Here is a 15332-nt window from a genome sequence, read left to right as displayed (position 1 = left end):
ATGGTGCTTCTTCCTTGGCTCATCATTAATTTTTTGGAAAAGTAAAAAGCAAAACACAGTCTCCAAATCTTCAGCTGAAGCTGAATATAGAGCCATGACAATGGTTTCTTGTGAAGCACAGTGACTGCTCTTCCTCTTTCGTGACTTGGAAATCCCTCACTCATCTCCCATTAGCCTATATTGTGACAACAACTCAACCCTTCATATAGCAGCCAACCCTGTTTTCCATGAACACACCAAACACATAGACATAGACTGCCACATTGTAAGGGAACGTGTTCATAATGGTATCCTGCACCTCCTACCAATTCCTTCATCTTCTCAACTAGCCGACATTCTAACTAAACATCTCTCACCAGGTCTTTTTCACTCTCATATATCCAACCTTGACTTGCTCAACATTCACTTCCAAGCTTGTGGGGGACTGATGGATAAAACTACTAGCCCAAATCAAGCCCAACTCACTCACACTAAAACAGAAAATTCAAATAATGAAGAAAACTTCTCTAGCGGGAAAAGCTGTTAAATTTTGTTATTACTGCTATTTCTGTCATTTTCTATTCTAAACCTTTAGCATCTTTCTTTATATAGCTTCTTCTCTTTTCTCTTTAATCAAGAAGAAAGAGTGAAACATTATCATCTTTGTATATTCACAAAAGCTCAATAATAAAATCAAGAAGTTATTAATTGATTTCCTTTATTCTCATATTCATTACTGTTAGTTCTTTTGCTTGCGTTTTCTGTTTAGTTTGCCACTTAGCCATGGGAGGTGATAAAATTCACAGTTTGAAAGTTTTTGAAATGCAGTGTAGCTTAAAAGTTGAAACAACTACTAGGAACCATATTGGGAGGGGCAGCCATGAATCCCGAAATGATTAGTTCCTTATCCAAAAGGGTGAGGAAATACCTAGTACCAAAAAAACTACGAGGACCCATGTTTGAATTTTAGTCACAAGACATTGGTCTAATAGTATAAGAGCTACTGATTTCTTATATAGAACAAAAAGTCAAAAATCCGATTCCTATAGCAACATTTTTTGGTAGGGACAATCATAAACCCCAAAAGGATTAGTTATAGGGTGAGGATACCCTTGGTTAAACAAAAAAAATAGTTAATATATCATTCATCATTCACACACATATATATATATATATATATATATATATATATGTGTGTGAATGATGAATGATATATTAACTATTTTTTTTGTTTAACCAAGGGTATCCTCACCCTATAACTAATCCTTTTGGGGTTTATGATTGTCCCTACCAAAAAATGTTGCTATAGGAATCGGATTTTTGACTTTTTGTTCTATATAAGAAATCAGTAGCTCTTATACTATTAGACCAATGTCTTGTGACTAAAATTCAAACATGGGTCCTCGTAGTTTTTTTGGTACTAGGTATTTCCTCACCCTTTTGGATAAGGAACTAATCATTTCGGGATTCATGGCTGCCCCTCCCAATATGGTTCCTAGTAGTTGTTTCAACTTTTAAGCTACACTGCATTTCAAAAACTTTCAAACTGTGAATTTTATCACCTCCCATGGCTAAGTGGCAAACTAAACAGAAAACGCAAGCAAAAGAACTAACAGTAATGAATATGAGAATAAAGGAAATCAATTAATAACTTCTTGATTTTATTATTGAGCTTTTGTGAATATACAAAGATGATAATGTTTCACTTATTGTTAGATGTCTCTCATTTCTATGCCTTAAAAGAATTTTATGACTATTTTATGGCTCTCTCTAAAGACATTTTGTGTCACTTTTATGGCTTTGTTTCCAAGCATCCAATGCTTCATATCCAAGATACCAAGACTTTGCTTGCCTATAAAAGGACACATATAGAGAGCTTCAAAATCATCTTCACAACACACAACATCTCTTTCATTTACACATATATTGTGAGTGCATTCTTGGTGAGAATTCTTGTTCCATTTGAGAGAGTATTTGTGAGAAAAATATTGTCATTTGTCCTCATCATTATAAGAGGATTTCTTGTACTCTTCTTTTTTACATAGTGGAATTTTGCTCTTGATCGCCCGTGGTTTTTTTCCTCTCACACTGAGGGGTTTTTCCACGTTAAATCTTGTGTGTTATTTTCTTTATCCTTTACTTGCTTCTCTTTTGTTCTCAATTGATTTAATCATGTGCTTCCGCATTGTGCTCTAACCTTAACAAACTCATATCTAATGGCACCAAGAAAGATAAGAATTAGGTTAGTCTCTGATTATAGATTGTGTGGGCAGAGAGAAATTTTTAATTTTTTATATTATTTTTAATTTAAAGTGAAACAAAAATCTAGACCCTAAATTTGTTTGGAGAGAATCTCAATCTGAAAGATTGATGCAAGCTTATAAAATAAAAAGTAAATGATAGATAAAGTTGAGAAAAAATATACGCACAAAAATATAAACCTACATTTGGTTAGGGTGACTTGAAGAAAGAAAAGAGAATAAGAAAAATGTTTCTGTTTTCTGTCCTTTGGTTGATAAGAGAGAAAAGTATGGTGGGTCTCACGTCAATTTTCCTCTCCTATTACAAAAGAAAGTGTAAAGATGAGTTTGAATTTATGAATTTACCATTATACCATTACTTTTATGAAGTAATAACAATCTTACAATAATGAAAAAACACAACTTAACATGAGTGTTATGTTTATATAATAAATATCATATTTCTTTCACCTTTTTTTTTTCTTGCTCTTCAATCAAATAACTTTTAATATTCACTCCCTCGTTTTAAATGTATATAAATCTTTATACTAATAATATATATATTATTTTCTGGTATATTTCAATCAATTATCTAAAGTCTAAACTCACATCTCACGGTTTAGTTAGCTTTTGCTGACCAACTCTAGGAACTCGCTTAACTTCTGTCATAATTAGCACACGAGAGCTACAAAATCAATTGTAGTTAATTATTGGCCCATCAAGTTACTGTTTTTTATCATAATGTCATAAATTACATTTTCATAAATGTAAATAAATAGAATATATCTAAATAAGGATTCACTTCATTGACTTCAATAAAGTATTTATTTAAGTAAAGAAAGTGTGGAAGGTTGATGAATACCTTAATAACATCTTAGTAAAAAAAGCTTTGCCTTGAAATGATGGGATTCGTATTCAACAACCATAATAGTGATGATAATGATAATTGATAAAACGTATTTAATATTGTATTGAGCTTTATAAACAATGGTTAAATAAGAACATAATCAATTTACGGGAGTGATACTTCTTTGAAAGAAGCATTCACATACTCTATATGAATTAGTTCTTTATTCAAAAATCTGAAGAAATATTATTGATAGTAAAAAAAATATAATTAGTCCAAGAAATGACACTTATAAATTATCATAGAGAGCAATTGCTATTTTTTTATAAATGATTTTCTAAATTCTAAATAAAATTATTATCTCTTTCATTCCTTTTTATAAGACACTTTTGAGTAGTTTAATGCAAATTAAAAAATGCGATTAATATTATTAGTATATCATTAAATTTTTAATAATTAAATGTTTCCAAAATTGCAGTCTATTAATGTGGCTCATTCTTTCTTTGTCTTCACTCAACTAATTAATAAATTTTTCCTTTGGATCAATTAATGTAGGTTTATTTTGGTAACAAAAATGTAAATAAACTTTGAAAATAATACTATAAAGAAAACGAAAACTAAAAATATTATAAAAAGAACAGAATGAAATATATTGATTACAATTGATATCTCACCGATATAATCACATCTAAGTTTGTCCGGAATAATTGACAGTGCTAAAACTGTTATAATATTTGTGGATATACTCATTAAAGTATTAAACACATAATAATAAGAAAGAAATTTAATTAAGACACCAAAAGTTTCACAATACTTAATAAAGGCCCATTGGACATTTTTATTTCTATTCACAAAAGCAGAATTTTGTTTTAAAAAACGATAAAGAATCAAATTATATTCTGTTGGATGAGTTTTGTCTGTGAAACTAGGTCACGTCCTATCATTAAATCCAAAGAGAAGTTATGGCTTATTAAATTTGTGTTGGATAAAACTACTAGCCCAACTCACTCACACTTAAACAGAAAATCTATACAATAAAGAAAACTTCTCTAACGGGAAAAACTTTTCAATTATGTTATTACTGCTATTTTTTATTCTAAGCCTTTAGCATCTTTTTTTATGTAGCTTCTTCTCTTTTCTCTTTAATCAAGAAGAAAGAGTGAAACATTATCATCTTTGTATATTCACAAAAGCTCAATAATAAAATCAAGAGGTTATTCATTGATTTCCTTTCTTCTCATCTTCATTACTGTTAGTTCTTCTTTTTGCGTTTTCTGTTTAGTTTGCAACTTAGCCATGGGAGGTGATAAAATTCACATGGTATCAGAGCACCTTCAATGAAGGTGTCTCTGCCACCCTTCCGCACATAACCATCTTTGATTCTCGCACAAAGGTCTTCTTCTCCTTGATTCCTCCTCCTCAACAATCTTCAACCTTTCACAAATCGGAATTGTTCAGATGGCGAATCAAATCTCTCTGCAGAACCCTATTTTGGATCCTGGAAGTCCCTATTATCTCCACCCAAATGAAAATCCAAGAGTATCATTGGTTTCAACTCGGCTAAATGGAGACAACTATCACTCATGGGCAAGAGCTATGTGTATGACACTTGACACCAAGAACAAGATAAAGTTTGTAGATGGAACTCTACCAAAACCACCTGGGAACATTAATAGCTATGTCACTCAATAGGCAAAAGAAGATGACCATTTCACCACAAAGAACTCAGAACTCTTACCAAAAGGAGCAACTGAAAGTGGAACCTTAGGCCTCACTCAAGCTCAACATAAGGCCCTGATGTCTCTCTTGGAGCATTTTACTGCCTCTGCTCAACATAGTACCAAACAAATAGTGGTTGCACCTATGCACCAAGATATTACTAATTCAGGTATTCTGAATACTTACAGCACCACGAGGAAACCTTATTGTTGACTTATTGACATAGGAGCAACAAATCATGTGTGTTGCTCTTTGTCAAACTTTGAAACTTTTAAACAAATCAAGCCAATCTCAATCAGATTACCAACTGGTGATAGTATCCTTGCGCACTATTTTGGTACAATAGTATACTCAACTATATCTAAATGATGTTTTGTATCTTCCTACATTCAAATTCAACTTAATATTTGTTTCTAAATTGACTAATTGTTTATCCTGCAAATTAATCTTCACTAACAGTCATTGTGATATTCAGGACCTACAGTCCTTGAAGATGATTGGTGCAGCTAGTGTAAAAGCAAGATTATATGCAATAAATCAATAGGATCATGCCACTTCCATTACTCAATTTTCTCATTTCACCAATCAATTTGTAGCTATAATAATAATAACCTTTGACATTGTAGATTAGGCCATTTATCTCATGATAAGATACTTGTAATGTAGTCTAACTTTCGTGTTATAAAGTGCAATAAAATAGTTGATCCTTGTGAGGTATGTTATCTAGCCAAACAAAAAAGATTACCATACCCTGATAGTAAAACCGTGTCAAAACAACCCTTTGATCTTGTCCATATGGACATATGGGGACTCCTATCCATTCCCTCTACACATGGTCATAGATACTTCCTTACCATTGTGGATGATCACACCAAATACACCTGGCTTTTGTTTATGAAAACCAAAGCTGAAGCAAACCAACATATTAGGAATTTTGTTTTCTTTGTGCATACTCAATTCACTGCTAAGTTAAAATGCATTAGGAGTGACAATGACAAGGAATTCTTTATTCCCGAATTTTACAACCAGCAGGGAATTCAACATCAAACCATTTGTGTTGAGTCTCCTCAGCAAAATGGAATTGCTGAGAGGAATCACCAACACATCTTGGAAGTGAGTAGATCCCTCATTTTCCAATCTAATCTACCCACATGTTTTTTGAACTATGCTATTGCACATTCCATTTACCTTATTAATAAATAGCATACTAAATATCTCACCAATAAGTCTCCCTTTGAGATACTACATAAGTCTAAACCTGACCTAACCCACTTAAGAATCTTTGGCTGCCTCTGCTATGCTTCCACCTTCACTGTCAAAAGATACAAACTTGACCCAAGATCCAGAAAATGTGTATTTTTAGGTTTTAGGCAAGGAACAAAAGGTTTCCTACTTCTTGATTTCCATACAAGACAATTTTTTCTCTCTAGGAATGTTTGCTTTCTTTGAACACCTTTATCCTTTCCATAATAACCATACCAACACTTCAACAGACCAACAAAATCAACCCATCTTACCAACCTACAATATTGATAATCCGTTTCCCTACACAAATACAGATCCTGTCAACACGATGCCCTCAACTGATAACTCACATGACCCCTCTATTAGTCCAACATAAAATGAAATTTCACCTATTCCACATGGTACTCATCTAGAATCTCTAAACCACCCTCATACTTAAAGAACTACCATTGCAATTTAGCCAACTATTCCACTCCACCCACAACTATTCAGATTAAGTACCCTATATCCAACTTTATTAGTTACCAAACTCTATCACCTGCCCAAAAACACTATTCTTTAGCCATATCTTCAACTGAAACACCATATTCCTACAAAGAGCCTATCTTGAATGATTGTTGGAAACAAGCCATTACCTCTGTACTCACTTCCCTTAAAAAAAACAACACTTGGACTATCACCACCCTTCCTGAACATAAAAAGACCATTGGCTGTAAATGGATCTTTAAGATCAAACATAAACCTGATGGTTCCATAGACAAATTCAAAGCTAGACTTGTTGCTAAAGGATACACACAAAGATAAGGCATAGATTACCTTGACACTTTTAGTCCTGTAGTAAAAAAGACTACAATTAGAGTTCTTATGTCCCTTGCAGCTATCCACAATTGGCACCTACACCAATTGGATGTAAACACAATATTCCTTCAAGGTGAACTAAATGAGGAAGTTTATATGAGAATTCCACCTAGTCTTACTGTACCTAATCCCTCCTTAGTTTGCAGACTCCATAAGTTTATCTATGACCTTAAACAAGCCAGTAGACAATGACATGAAAAACTCACCAAAATTTTAATAGATCATGGATGTCATAAAAGTCATTATGATTACTCTCTTTTTATTAAACACTCTAGTTTCAACTTCACAACTATCTTTGTTTATGTTGATGATCTTGTGTTAACTGGAAATCATCTTATTGAAATACACACTACTAAATAGCTTCTTAACACAAAATTCAGCATTAAGGATCTAGGCAATTTAAAATACTTCCTTGGTATAGAAATTGTTAGATCCTCTAAAGGAATTGCTCTATATCAACGAAAATGTCTTAGATCTCCTTTGTGAAACAAGTATGCTTGCTTCCAAACCAAGCTCCACTCCAACGGAATACAACACCAAGATCCACTCCAATTCTGGTTCCCCTGACAAGATCTTAGTTCCTATCGAAGACTGCTTGGCAAGTTATTATATTTCGCTAATTCAAGGCCTGATATTAGCTTTGTTGTTAGCCATTTCAGTCAGTTCAACTCCTGCCCAAATGATCAACACCAACTAGCAGCAATCAAAATCCTCAAGTATATGAAATCATCCCCTGCTCTTGGGCTATTTTTTCCAGCACAGAACACAAGCACCTTGAAAGGCTTTTCAGACTCTGACTGGGGAGCATGCTTGGACACAAGGAAGTTTGTTACTGGATGGTGCTTCTTCCTTGGCTCATCATTAATTTTTTGGAAAAGTAAAAAGCAAAACACAGTCTCCAAATCTTCAGCTGAAGCTGAATATAGAGCCATGACAATGGTTTCTTGTGAAGCACAGTGACTGCTCTTCCTCTTTCGTGACTTGGAAATCCCTCACTCATCTCCCATTAGCCTATATTGTGACAACAACTCAACCCTTCATATAGCAGCCAACCCTGTTTTCCATGAACACACCAAACACATAGACATAGACTGCCACATTGTAAGGGAACGTGTTCATAATGGTATCCTGCACCTCCTACCAATTCCTTCATCTTCTCAACTAGCCGACATTCTAACTAAACATCTCTCACCAGGTCTTTTTCACTCTCATATATCCAACCTTGACTTGCTCAACATTCACTTCCAAGCTTGTGGGGGACTGATGGATAAAACTACTAGCCCAAATCAAGCCCAACTCACTCACACTAAAACAGAAAATTCAAATAATGAAGAAAACTTCTCTAGCGGGAAAAGCTGTTAAATTTTGTTATTACTGCTATTTCTGTCATTTTCTATTCTAAACCTTTAGCATCTTTCTTTATATAGCTTCTTCTCTTTTCTCTTTAATCAAGAAGAAAGAGTGAAACATTATCATCTTTGTATATTCACAAAAGCTCAATAATAAAATCAAGAAGTTATTAATTGATTTCCTTTATTCTCATATTCATTACTGTTAGTTCTTTTGCTTGCGTTTTCTGTTTAGTTTGCCACTTAGCCATGGGAGGTGATAAAATTCACAGTTTGAAAGTTTTTGAAATGCAGTGTAGCTTAAAAGTTGAAACAACTACTAGGAACCATATTGGGAGGGGCAGCCATGAATCCCGAAATGATTAGTTCCTTATCCAAAAGGGTGAGGAAATACCTAGTACCAAAAAAACTACGAGGACCCATGTTTGAATTTTAGTCACAAGACATTGGTCTAATAGTATAAGAGCTACTGATTTCTTATATAGAACAAAAAGTCAAAAATCCGATTCCTATAGCAACATTTTTTGGTAGGGACAATCATAAACCCCAAAAGGATTAGTTATAGGGTGAGGATACCCTTGGTTAAACAAAAAAAATAGTTAATATATCATTCATCATTCACACACATATATATATATATATATATATATATATATATATAAATAGGTCAATCTTGTTTCATTGTATTTATAAAGTTTTAGTTATTTGATACTTTTCCTGGTCTCAAGAACACAAATAGGTTACAATGTTTATATATAACCAACGCAACCACTTATTACATCATATAACATAAAGAAAATACCATTGCCAAAGCATCTTAACCAGTGTTTTGCATGCCAGCAGCTATACCCTTCATTGTCAAAATAAGGGTGTCCTCCAAACCAGGGGCATACTCACTTTTAGGGTTGAGTTTCACAAGCTCTGCAGCTGGTTTGGTTGATTCCATGTAGTCCTTTGACAAGTGTGGCCTCAACTTCACATGGTAGTCCGGATCGCGGATTCGCTTCAATGTGTAGGCTTGCAAGACATTCAGGGTCGTGATGTACGAGTCGCGAAGACGAAGTCTTTGCCTTAAGTAGGGGTCACCTTCAAGAATATCCCTGTGCCCAGCAACCTACAAAATTAATGTATAAGAATAAGGTTAATAAAAAGTTCACGTTCACTTTCACTCTTTTGTTATGACTATGGCATGGAAGAACATGAAGCATAGACATAGTTTGAGAAAAGAATGTGACGAAATGCTAAAGCATGCTTCTAACATGGGTGTCATCTTTATGGAAACAAGTTAAATTTTTCTGTTATTTCATGTTTATTTATGAGACCCTCAGACTCTGATCACAATTTAGGAGCATGTTGAAGAGTTTACAGAAAGCGAATTCCTATTTACGAGAACCAGTGAAAATAGCTTGTGACATTCATATAAGCTTTTTCTAGCTTATTTCAATAAGCTTACGAAAGTAAGTCTTTTAGCTTATTTCTGAAAACTTATTGCATAAACCGTGTAAGTATGTAATTAAGCCGTTTAACCAAGCATGCCCTTAAACTTTCTAATCCCAAACCATTTTAAGTGTTATTGAACTTACAGCAGCAACTTGTTCAGAAATATGGTAGTTATGATGTAAGTTCAAGAATCCTAAAAGGAAAATTACCAAGCAATAATAGATTACCTTGAGGAGATTGCTCTTCGTTTCTTCATAGGTAGCCCTTAAATGCTCACCAAATGGCAACAGCTCTTCTGACACTAGGAGTTTGTCATATAGGGCAGCAATACCCGGATCTCCCTTCGCGAAAACCATCTCAACCAAGTCAAGGGTAACCCGGAAGAAAGGCCATTGGTTGTACATGTCTTGAAGGTTTTGAAGATTCTTTGGATCCTTCTCAATTGCATGCTTAAATGCTGTCCCAAAACCAAGCCATACTGGTAAATGAAACCTTGTTTGTGTCCAAGCAAAAATCCAAGGAATAGCACGCAGTGATTCAATTCCTCCACTTGGCTTTCGTTTTGATGGACGACTGCCAATGTTCATTCGCCCATATTCCAACTCGGGAGTTGCCTGCATTTATAATATTCAGAAGAAAAAAATATTAATAAGGAAAATCCGAGCTTAAAGATATATAGTCACGGAATTGAGGAAGAAAAACAGATGGTCATTATGCAGCATATACCATGAATATCAAAGTACTTGCCATGAGGCAATGAAATTTTGAATACTATTAACCAAATTGTCACTTTTGAAAAATACCAGGTTAACCTGCAAGATTTGCCGAAGGGTATCTTATAAACGTAATTCAAGATTGTGAACAAATAATACTTACACATCGAAAGTATTCAACAAAACGGGGTTCCTGGAAAACAATGGAGCGGTATTCCTCTGTTGCAATGACAGCCATCTCATCCAAGAGAACACGCCATTCTGGTTTTGGTGACACAGGTGGATGCATTCCATGCTCAAGTGTAGCAGCAGTGAAACGCTGAAGTGTCCTAAAGCATAAGTGCTCCTCCCCAAATGACTGTTCAATAACTTCACCTTGAACTGTTACCCGAAGTGAGCCATGAATAGTATCTGGTGGCTGAGATAATATAGCAAGATGAGTAGGACCTCCCCCTCTTCCAACAGTCCCTCCTCGGCCGTGGAACATTGTCAGCTTTATACCAAACTCCTTTGCAACCTTTACAAGCTCTTCTTGAGCCTTGTACAATGCCCAAGCTGCAGAAAGACGGCCTGCATCTTTTCCCGAGTCTGAGTATCCTATCATAACTTCTTGCTTACCATTGATACGGTTTCTGTACCACTCTATAGAGAAAAGCCGGGCTACTGCAGCAGGAGCAGCCTCAAGATCAGCAAGCTTTTCAAACAATGGGACAACCCTCAATGGCTTCTTCACATGACATTCACGTTGTAAAAGCTCAACAGCAAGCACATCAGATGGGGATGTTGCCATTGAGATGATATAGGCACCAAAGTTGTCAGAGGGAAGTTCTGCAATGACATTGAAGGTTTCCAAAACATCGGTAATTTCTTCTGTTTTAGGAAGATCAGGGCCAAAGAGAGGGCGCTTTCCACTAAGCTCAGACAAGAGCCATTCCTGCCTGCGTTCCTCAGACCATTCTCGGTAAGATCCAATCTCCAAGTGTTTCGTAATCGCATCCATAACATCGGTGTGCCTATCCGACTCTTGACGGATATCAAGTTTTACCATAGAAAGTCCAAAAGTAGACACTTGCCGCAAGAAATCAAGAAGGCTTCCATCTGCTATTGATCGATCACCACATGCACAGAGTGACTGATAGCAGAGTTCAAGAGGCTCCAGGAACTACAAGAAGAAATTGGAGGTTATAATATTTTAATATATAAATCACTATCAATATTATTCAGGAAAGTTATAATTTCACAACATGAATCAGGTATTTTCATTCCTGAATCATCAGTTTATTGTTATCTGATTAAAATTTGCTAGAGAAATTGGTTCTGTGGTTGTAAGGAACAACTATTAATTATTAACCATAATGATTAGCAACATGCAAAACTATATCCATGATCAAACAACCAAACAAAGTATAAAGGTTTCAATTCTCATAAACAAAGAAATGGAAAAGTCTTTAAGGATGCAGAAATCTAGTATTGCGAATAATGTTAACATTAAGGAATGAAGTCTATATATTGCCACATGATTTATTGCTTCTAGAACCCCATTGGCCACGCGTAAATCCGAACAATACGATCAAGGTATTAAAGTGTCCAAAAAATTAGAACATACTACAGATATGGAAGCAATGCAACATGTCACTTCAAGGCAATTTGCCTTCTAGGTGTAAAGGTTCCGGCATTTACCTCGATATTTTGACAGTTTATACAGTGGGTGTGAGGAATTTACCTTCTCAACATCTGTGAAGGTTTTCTCTTCAGGGATATCAGAGGTCCCAGTGGCTAATAACTGGCGAGAACGTTCACGTGTACTATACAGTTTGTCCCTCACATCACCAAGAATAACACGATATGGTTCATTCGGAGGAATCTGTTTCCAAAACTCTGCAGCAATGAAGAATTTATTACAAAGACATTCAAGATAATCTAAAAAAAAATTGAAATTTACTTATCAAAAGGTTCAACTCTAAAAGTAATCAAAGGTATAATAGTTCAAGGTTCAACGTGTTGCTCTGGGATTTTTTATTCTGTAAGTTAAGCTGTGAAATTCACAACAAAACAATAATACATACCAATATAATGTTTTGCATTTCTCTTTGAAGACCTATGGAGTTCATCAGCACGAACACGGAGTTCATCATTGCAACGCCACATAGATAACTGTCAAAGCAGACAGAAGCAAGAAGGTGAGAACAATGCCATTAATGCTTAAAGAAAATTAATAGTAAAGCCGGTGACCAGTATATTTGATACCTCAAACATGAGATCTTCTATCTGAGAGAAGTACAAATTAGCAGCCATCATTCTAGCCAGCAAACACACGTCCCTTGTTACTTCCGGGGTTACCCTGGGGTTACCTGCAATGCACATTAGACGTATTGTAAGACAGAAGATAGCCAAAAGTGGACAGTGAAATGAATAAAAATATAGAGCATCAAGTATCGGAAACTAAAAATATTTTAAAGTTGGCTATGAGAAATATGAACATTCATTATTTTATTTGGAAAAATAAAGATACCATCACGGTCTCCACCCATCCAAGAAGAAAATTGAATAAGAGGGGCATTGTATGGGACACGCTCATTTATTCCAATGTTCTTGAGAGCCGTGTCAACCCGGCGCAAAAACTTTGGTACACCTTTCCAAATTGTCTCATGAAAGTAGCTCATTCCTGCCCTCATCTCATCTTGTGGTGTAGGAGGAGTCCTTCGAATCTCATCTGTGCGAAATGCAGCTTGAACCTGTCCATGATAGAAACATCATTAGGGCTTGTGATTTAGGGCATCATTTGTTAAATATGGAATCAAGAATACACCTCTCGTTGTAAAGCCTCGTCAAGTTCCTGCCTATCATCGGGTGTTATGTCTTTAGCATACAACTGTGTTAAACAATTCCTTATCCTGAAAAAGAAGACAATCATTACCATCACAAACTTTAAGCCTTACTGCAGAAATCATCAAAATGCCTAATGCATGTCCTGTCATTACAGGTAATTGGTTTCCAGATTCCATTGCAGCTAAATGATGAATATAAAACAAATGGACTATCATAACCTCTCTGAGTTAATACAACTAAATATCAACTTTGTAATGGACAAACCTTCCATGCTTTTGCAGCAAAGATCTACGAACAGACTGAGTAGGATGAGCAGTTAGGACCAAATCTACAGTTTGGTTCTTCAACGCATCAAAGACTTCCTCGGGGGACTTCTTTAGTTCAGTCACAAGCCTCTTGAATGTCTCTTCGAAGTCCGACTCAGTTATGGCAGAGTTCTCATCAGCAAAATCACCCTTCTTTAATAACTTGATCCTTCTCCGGTAGGCAATTTGAACTTCTTCGGCCAAGTTGGCCAAACTAAGCATGTGAGAAAATGATTTGGCAATGACAATTGAATCTCCAGCATCAAGACCAGTCAGCATATTCCCAAGTTCCTCCAACTTCTCTGGCTTATGCTTCCCTTCATACTCAGCTGACAGCTCATAACAATCTTGAACCTAGAATCATCAAATTACTGAAACTATAAGCACAGGTTTCATGTATGTAGTGGAACGGGAAAAAGAATCAAACTTTCTGCAATAAAACTAATAAGCAAGTGCAATGAATTTTAATTACTTAAATGAGCTTTATTTCACCAATAAATAGAAATCCAAGTTTTAAATTATGGTACAAAACCACAATTGTGGTAGTAATATTATGGTTTTGGAAGTCTCCGCGATAAACACGGGAAATTTGAAGACCAAAGCTGGAGATTAATAACTTCTGAAACAGAGAAATCACCAAAGTGAACATAATCTCCCCCAAAAAGCCTTAACCATATACTCGGTCCAGAGATTGAACCCTGGTCAGCATGCTCAAAGACCCACCCATGACCCATCTACCAACAGTGTGTTATCGACTAATTTGATGACCATAAGTGATAACTAGTTTTACTAAATTTGCAATACCCATACCACCCTAGACAATTTTTATGGTTGGACCTGACCACGACCAAAGAGCCTCCAACCACTAGGAAGTTCCATTTTTATCGTGCATGGAAAGAGTAAAGTGACACAAGTCCTTAAAACATTCATTCGTTTTTTTTACTTATAAACTATTTCGGTCCTACATGAGACTTCACACTTGAATTAACAGTTAATTCTTAAGACCAAAAGTGACAACTTTGTCATAAAATTGAAGTGGGGTTCCAGAAATCCATTAATCTTCATATTAAAAAAACATTTTTATGAGATAAAAACAAAAGTGACAATAAAAATTCTACAATACCGTTTGCCTAATGTCTTCACCATGCAAATCCTGAAGAATGTCAAGGAAACGGTCCAATAACAAAGCATCATATTCAACCAGTTTATCATCATCAGACACCTTCTTTGGTGCTAGTAGCCTCAATTGAGCATCAATTGAAGCCATCTTCTCAATGTTGCGTGTAGCCATCACAATAATCAATGCAAGTTTATGATGATATTTACACTGACCAACTTATGTTACTGGATAATAACCAAAGTTTGGATTAAATTTTAACAAGTAAGAAAGTAAAACAAAAATAATAGAGGAAAAAGATAAAGGGTATGAGGAAAATCACGTGATTGGAGAAAATCTAGTGGGTTATACTTATAAGCTAATATTGCACGGGAAAGTACAAAGAAAAGTGAAGAGCTTCTTTAACTAACAACTATAACAAAAGCTCATTTGATCATGGAGATGATAGAGTCACAAGTAAAAACGACATGTGAATATAAAAAGACTCATGTCTCTCTTCAATTTATAGACAAGTGAATAAGGAAGGTTCCACCTATGTTGATGTTTTTTTTAGCAAGTATCACCATAAAGTAATTATAGAGTTTATATCAATGACAATCAAGAAGTTATTACATCATCTAATAATTTCAATCATCATTTATTTAAATTATATTTTGTTAAAAGTAAATAATTAAAATTAATAGTGGATATT

General features: G+C 35.1%; 1 protein-coding gene and 1 long non-coding RNA gene across 2 annotated transcripts; one reads left to right on the top strand and one right to left on the bottom strand.

The window, feature by feature from the left end:
- On the bottom strand, positions 8907-15107 carry LOC109345927 (phosphoenolpyruvate carboxylase 2-like). The gene is made up of 11 exons (XM_019585212.1): positions 14964-15107; positions 14648-14868; positions 13484-13878; positions 13200-13284; positions 12903-13125; positions 12638-12741; positions 12457-12544; positions 12114-12268; positions 10554-11552; positions 9905-10291; positions 8907-9351 (listed from the first exon to the last, which is right to left on the bottom strand). The coding sequence occupies exons 2-11, from the start codon at positions 14813-14815 to the stop codon at positions 9055-9057; spliced, it is 2901 nt and encodes a 966-aa protein (XP_019440757.1). The 5' UTR covers positions 14816-14868; positions 14964-15107; the 3' UTR covers positions 8907-9054.
- Positions 14768-14946, top strand: LOC109345928. Its single transcript, XR_002107456.1, has 2 exons — positions 14768-14864; positions 14907-14946. It is a non-coding gene; the product is annotated as an uncharacterized LOC109345928 (long non-coding RNA).

This window comes from Lupinus angustifolius, chromosome LG04, assembly GCF_001865875.1.
Source record: "Lupinus angustifolius cultivar Tanjil chromosome LG04, LupAngTanjil_v1.0, whole genome shotgun sequence".
Classification (NCBI taxonomy): domain Eukaryota; kingdom Viridiplantae; phylum Streptophyta; class Magnoliopsida; order Fabales; family Fabaceae; genus Lupinus; species Lupinus angustifolius.
This window is presented reverse-complemented; position numbering and strand designations above follow the sequence as displayed.

Excerpts from the sequence above, each read along its gene's own strand:
- LOC109345927 (XM_019585212.1), bottom strand. The coding sequence starts at position 14,815 with ATGGCTACACGCAACATTGAGAAGATGGCTTCAATTGATGCTCAATTG. Across the intron at positions 13,126-13,199 it reads ACGAGGCTTTACAACGAGAG|GTTCAAGCTGCATTTCGCAC; the intron begins GTGTATTCTTGA and ends TATCATGGACAG. Across the intron at positions 11,553-12,113 it reads CCTTCACAGATGTTGAGAAG|TTCCTGGAGCCTCTTGAACT; the intron begins GTAAATTCCTCA and ends TTCTTCTTGTAG.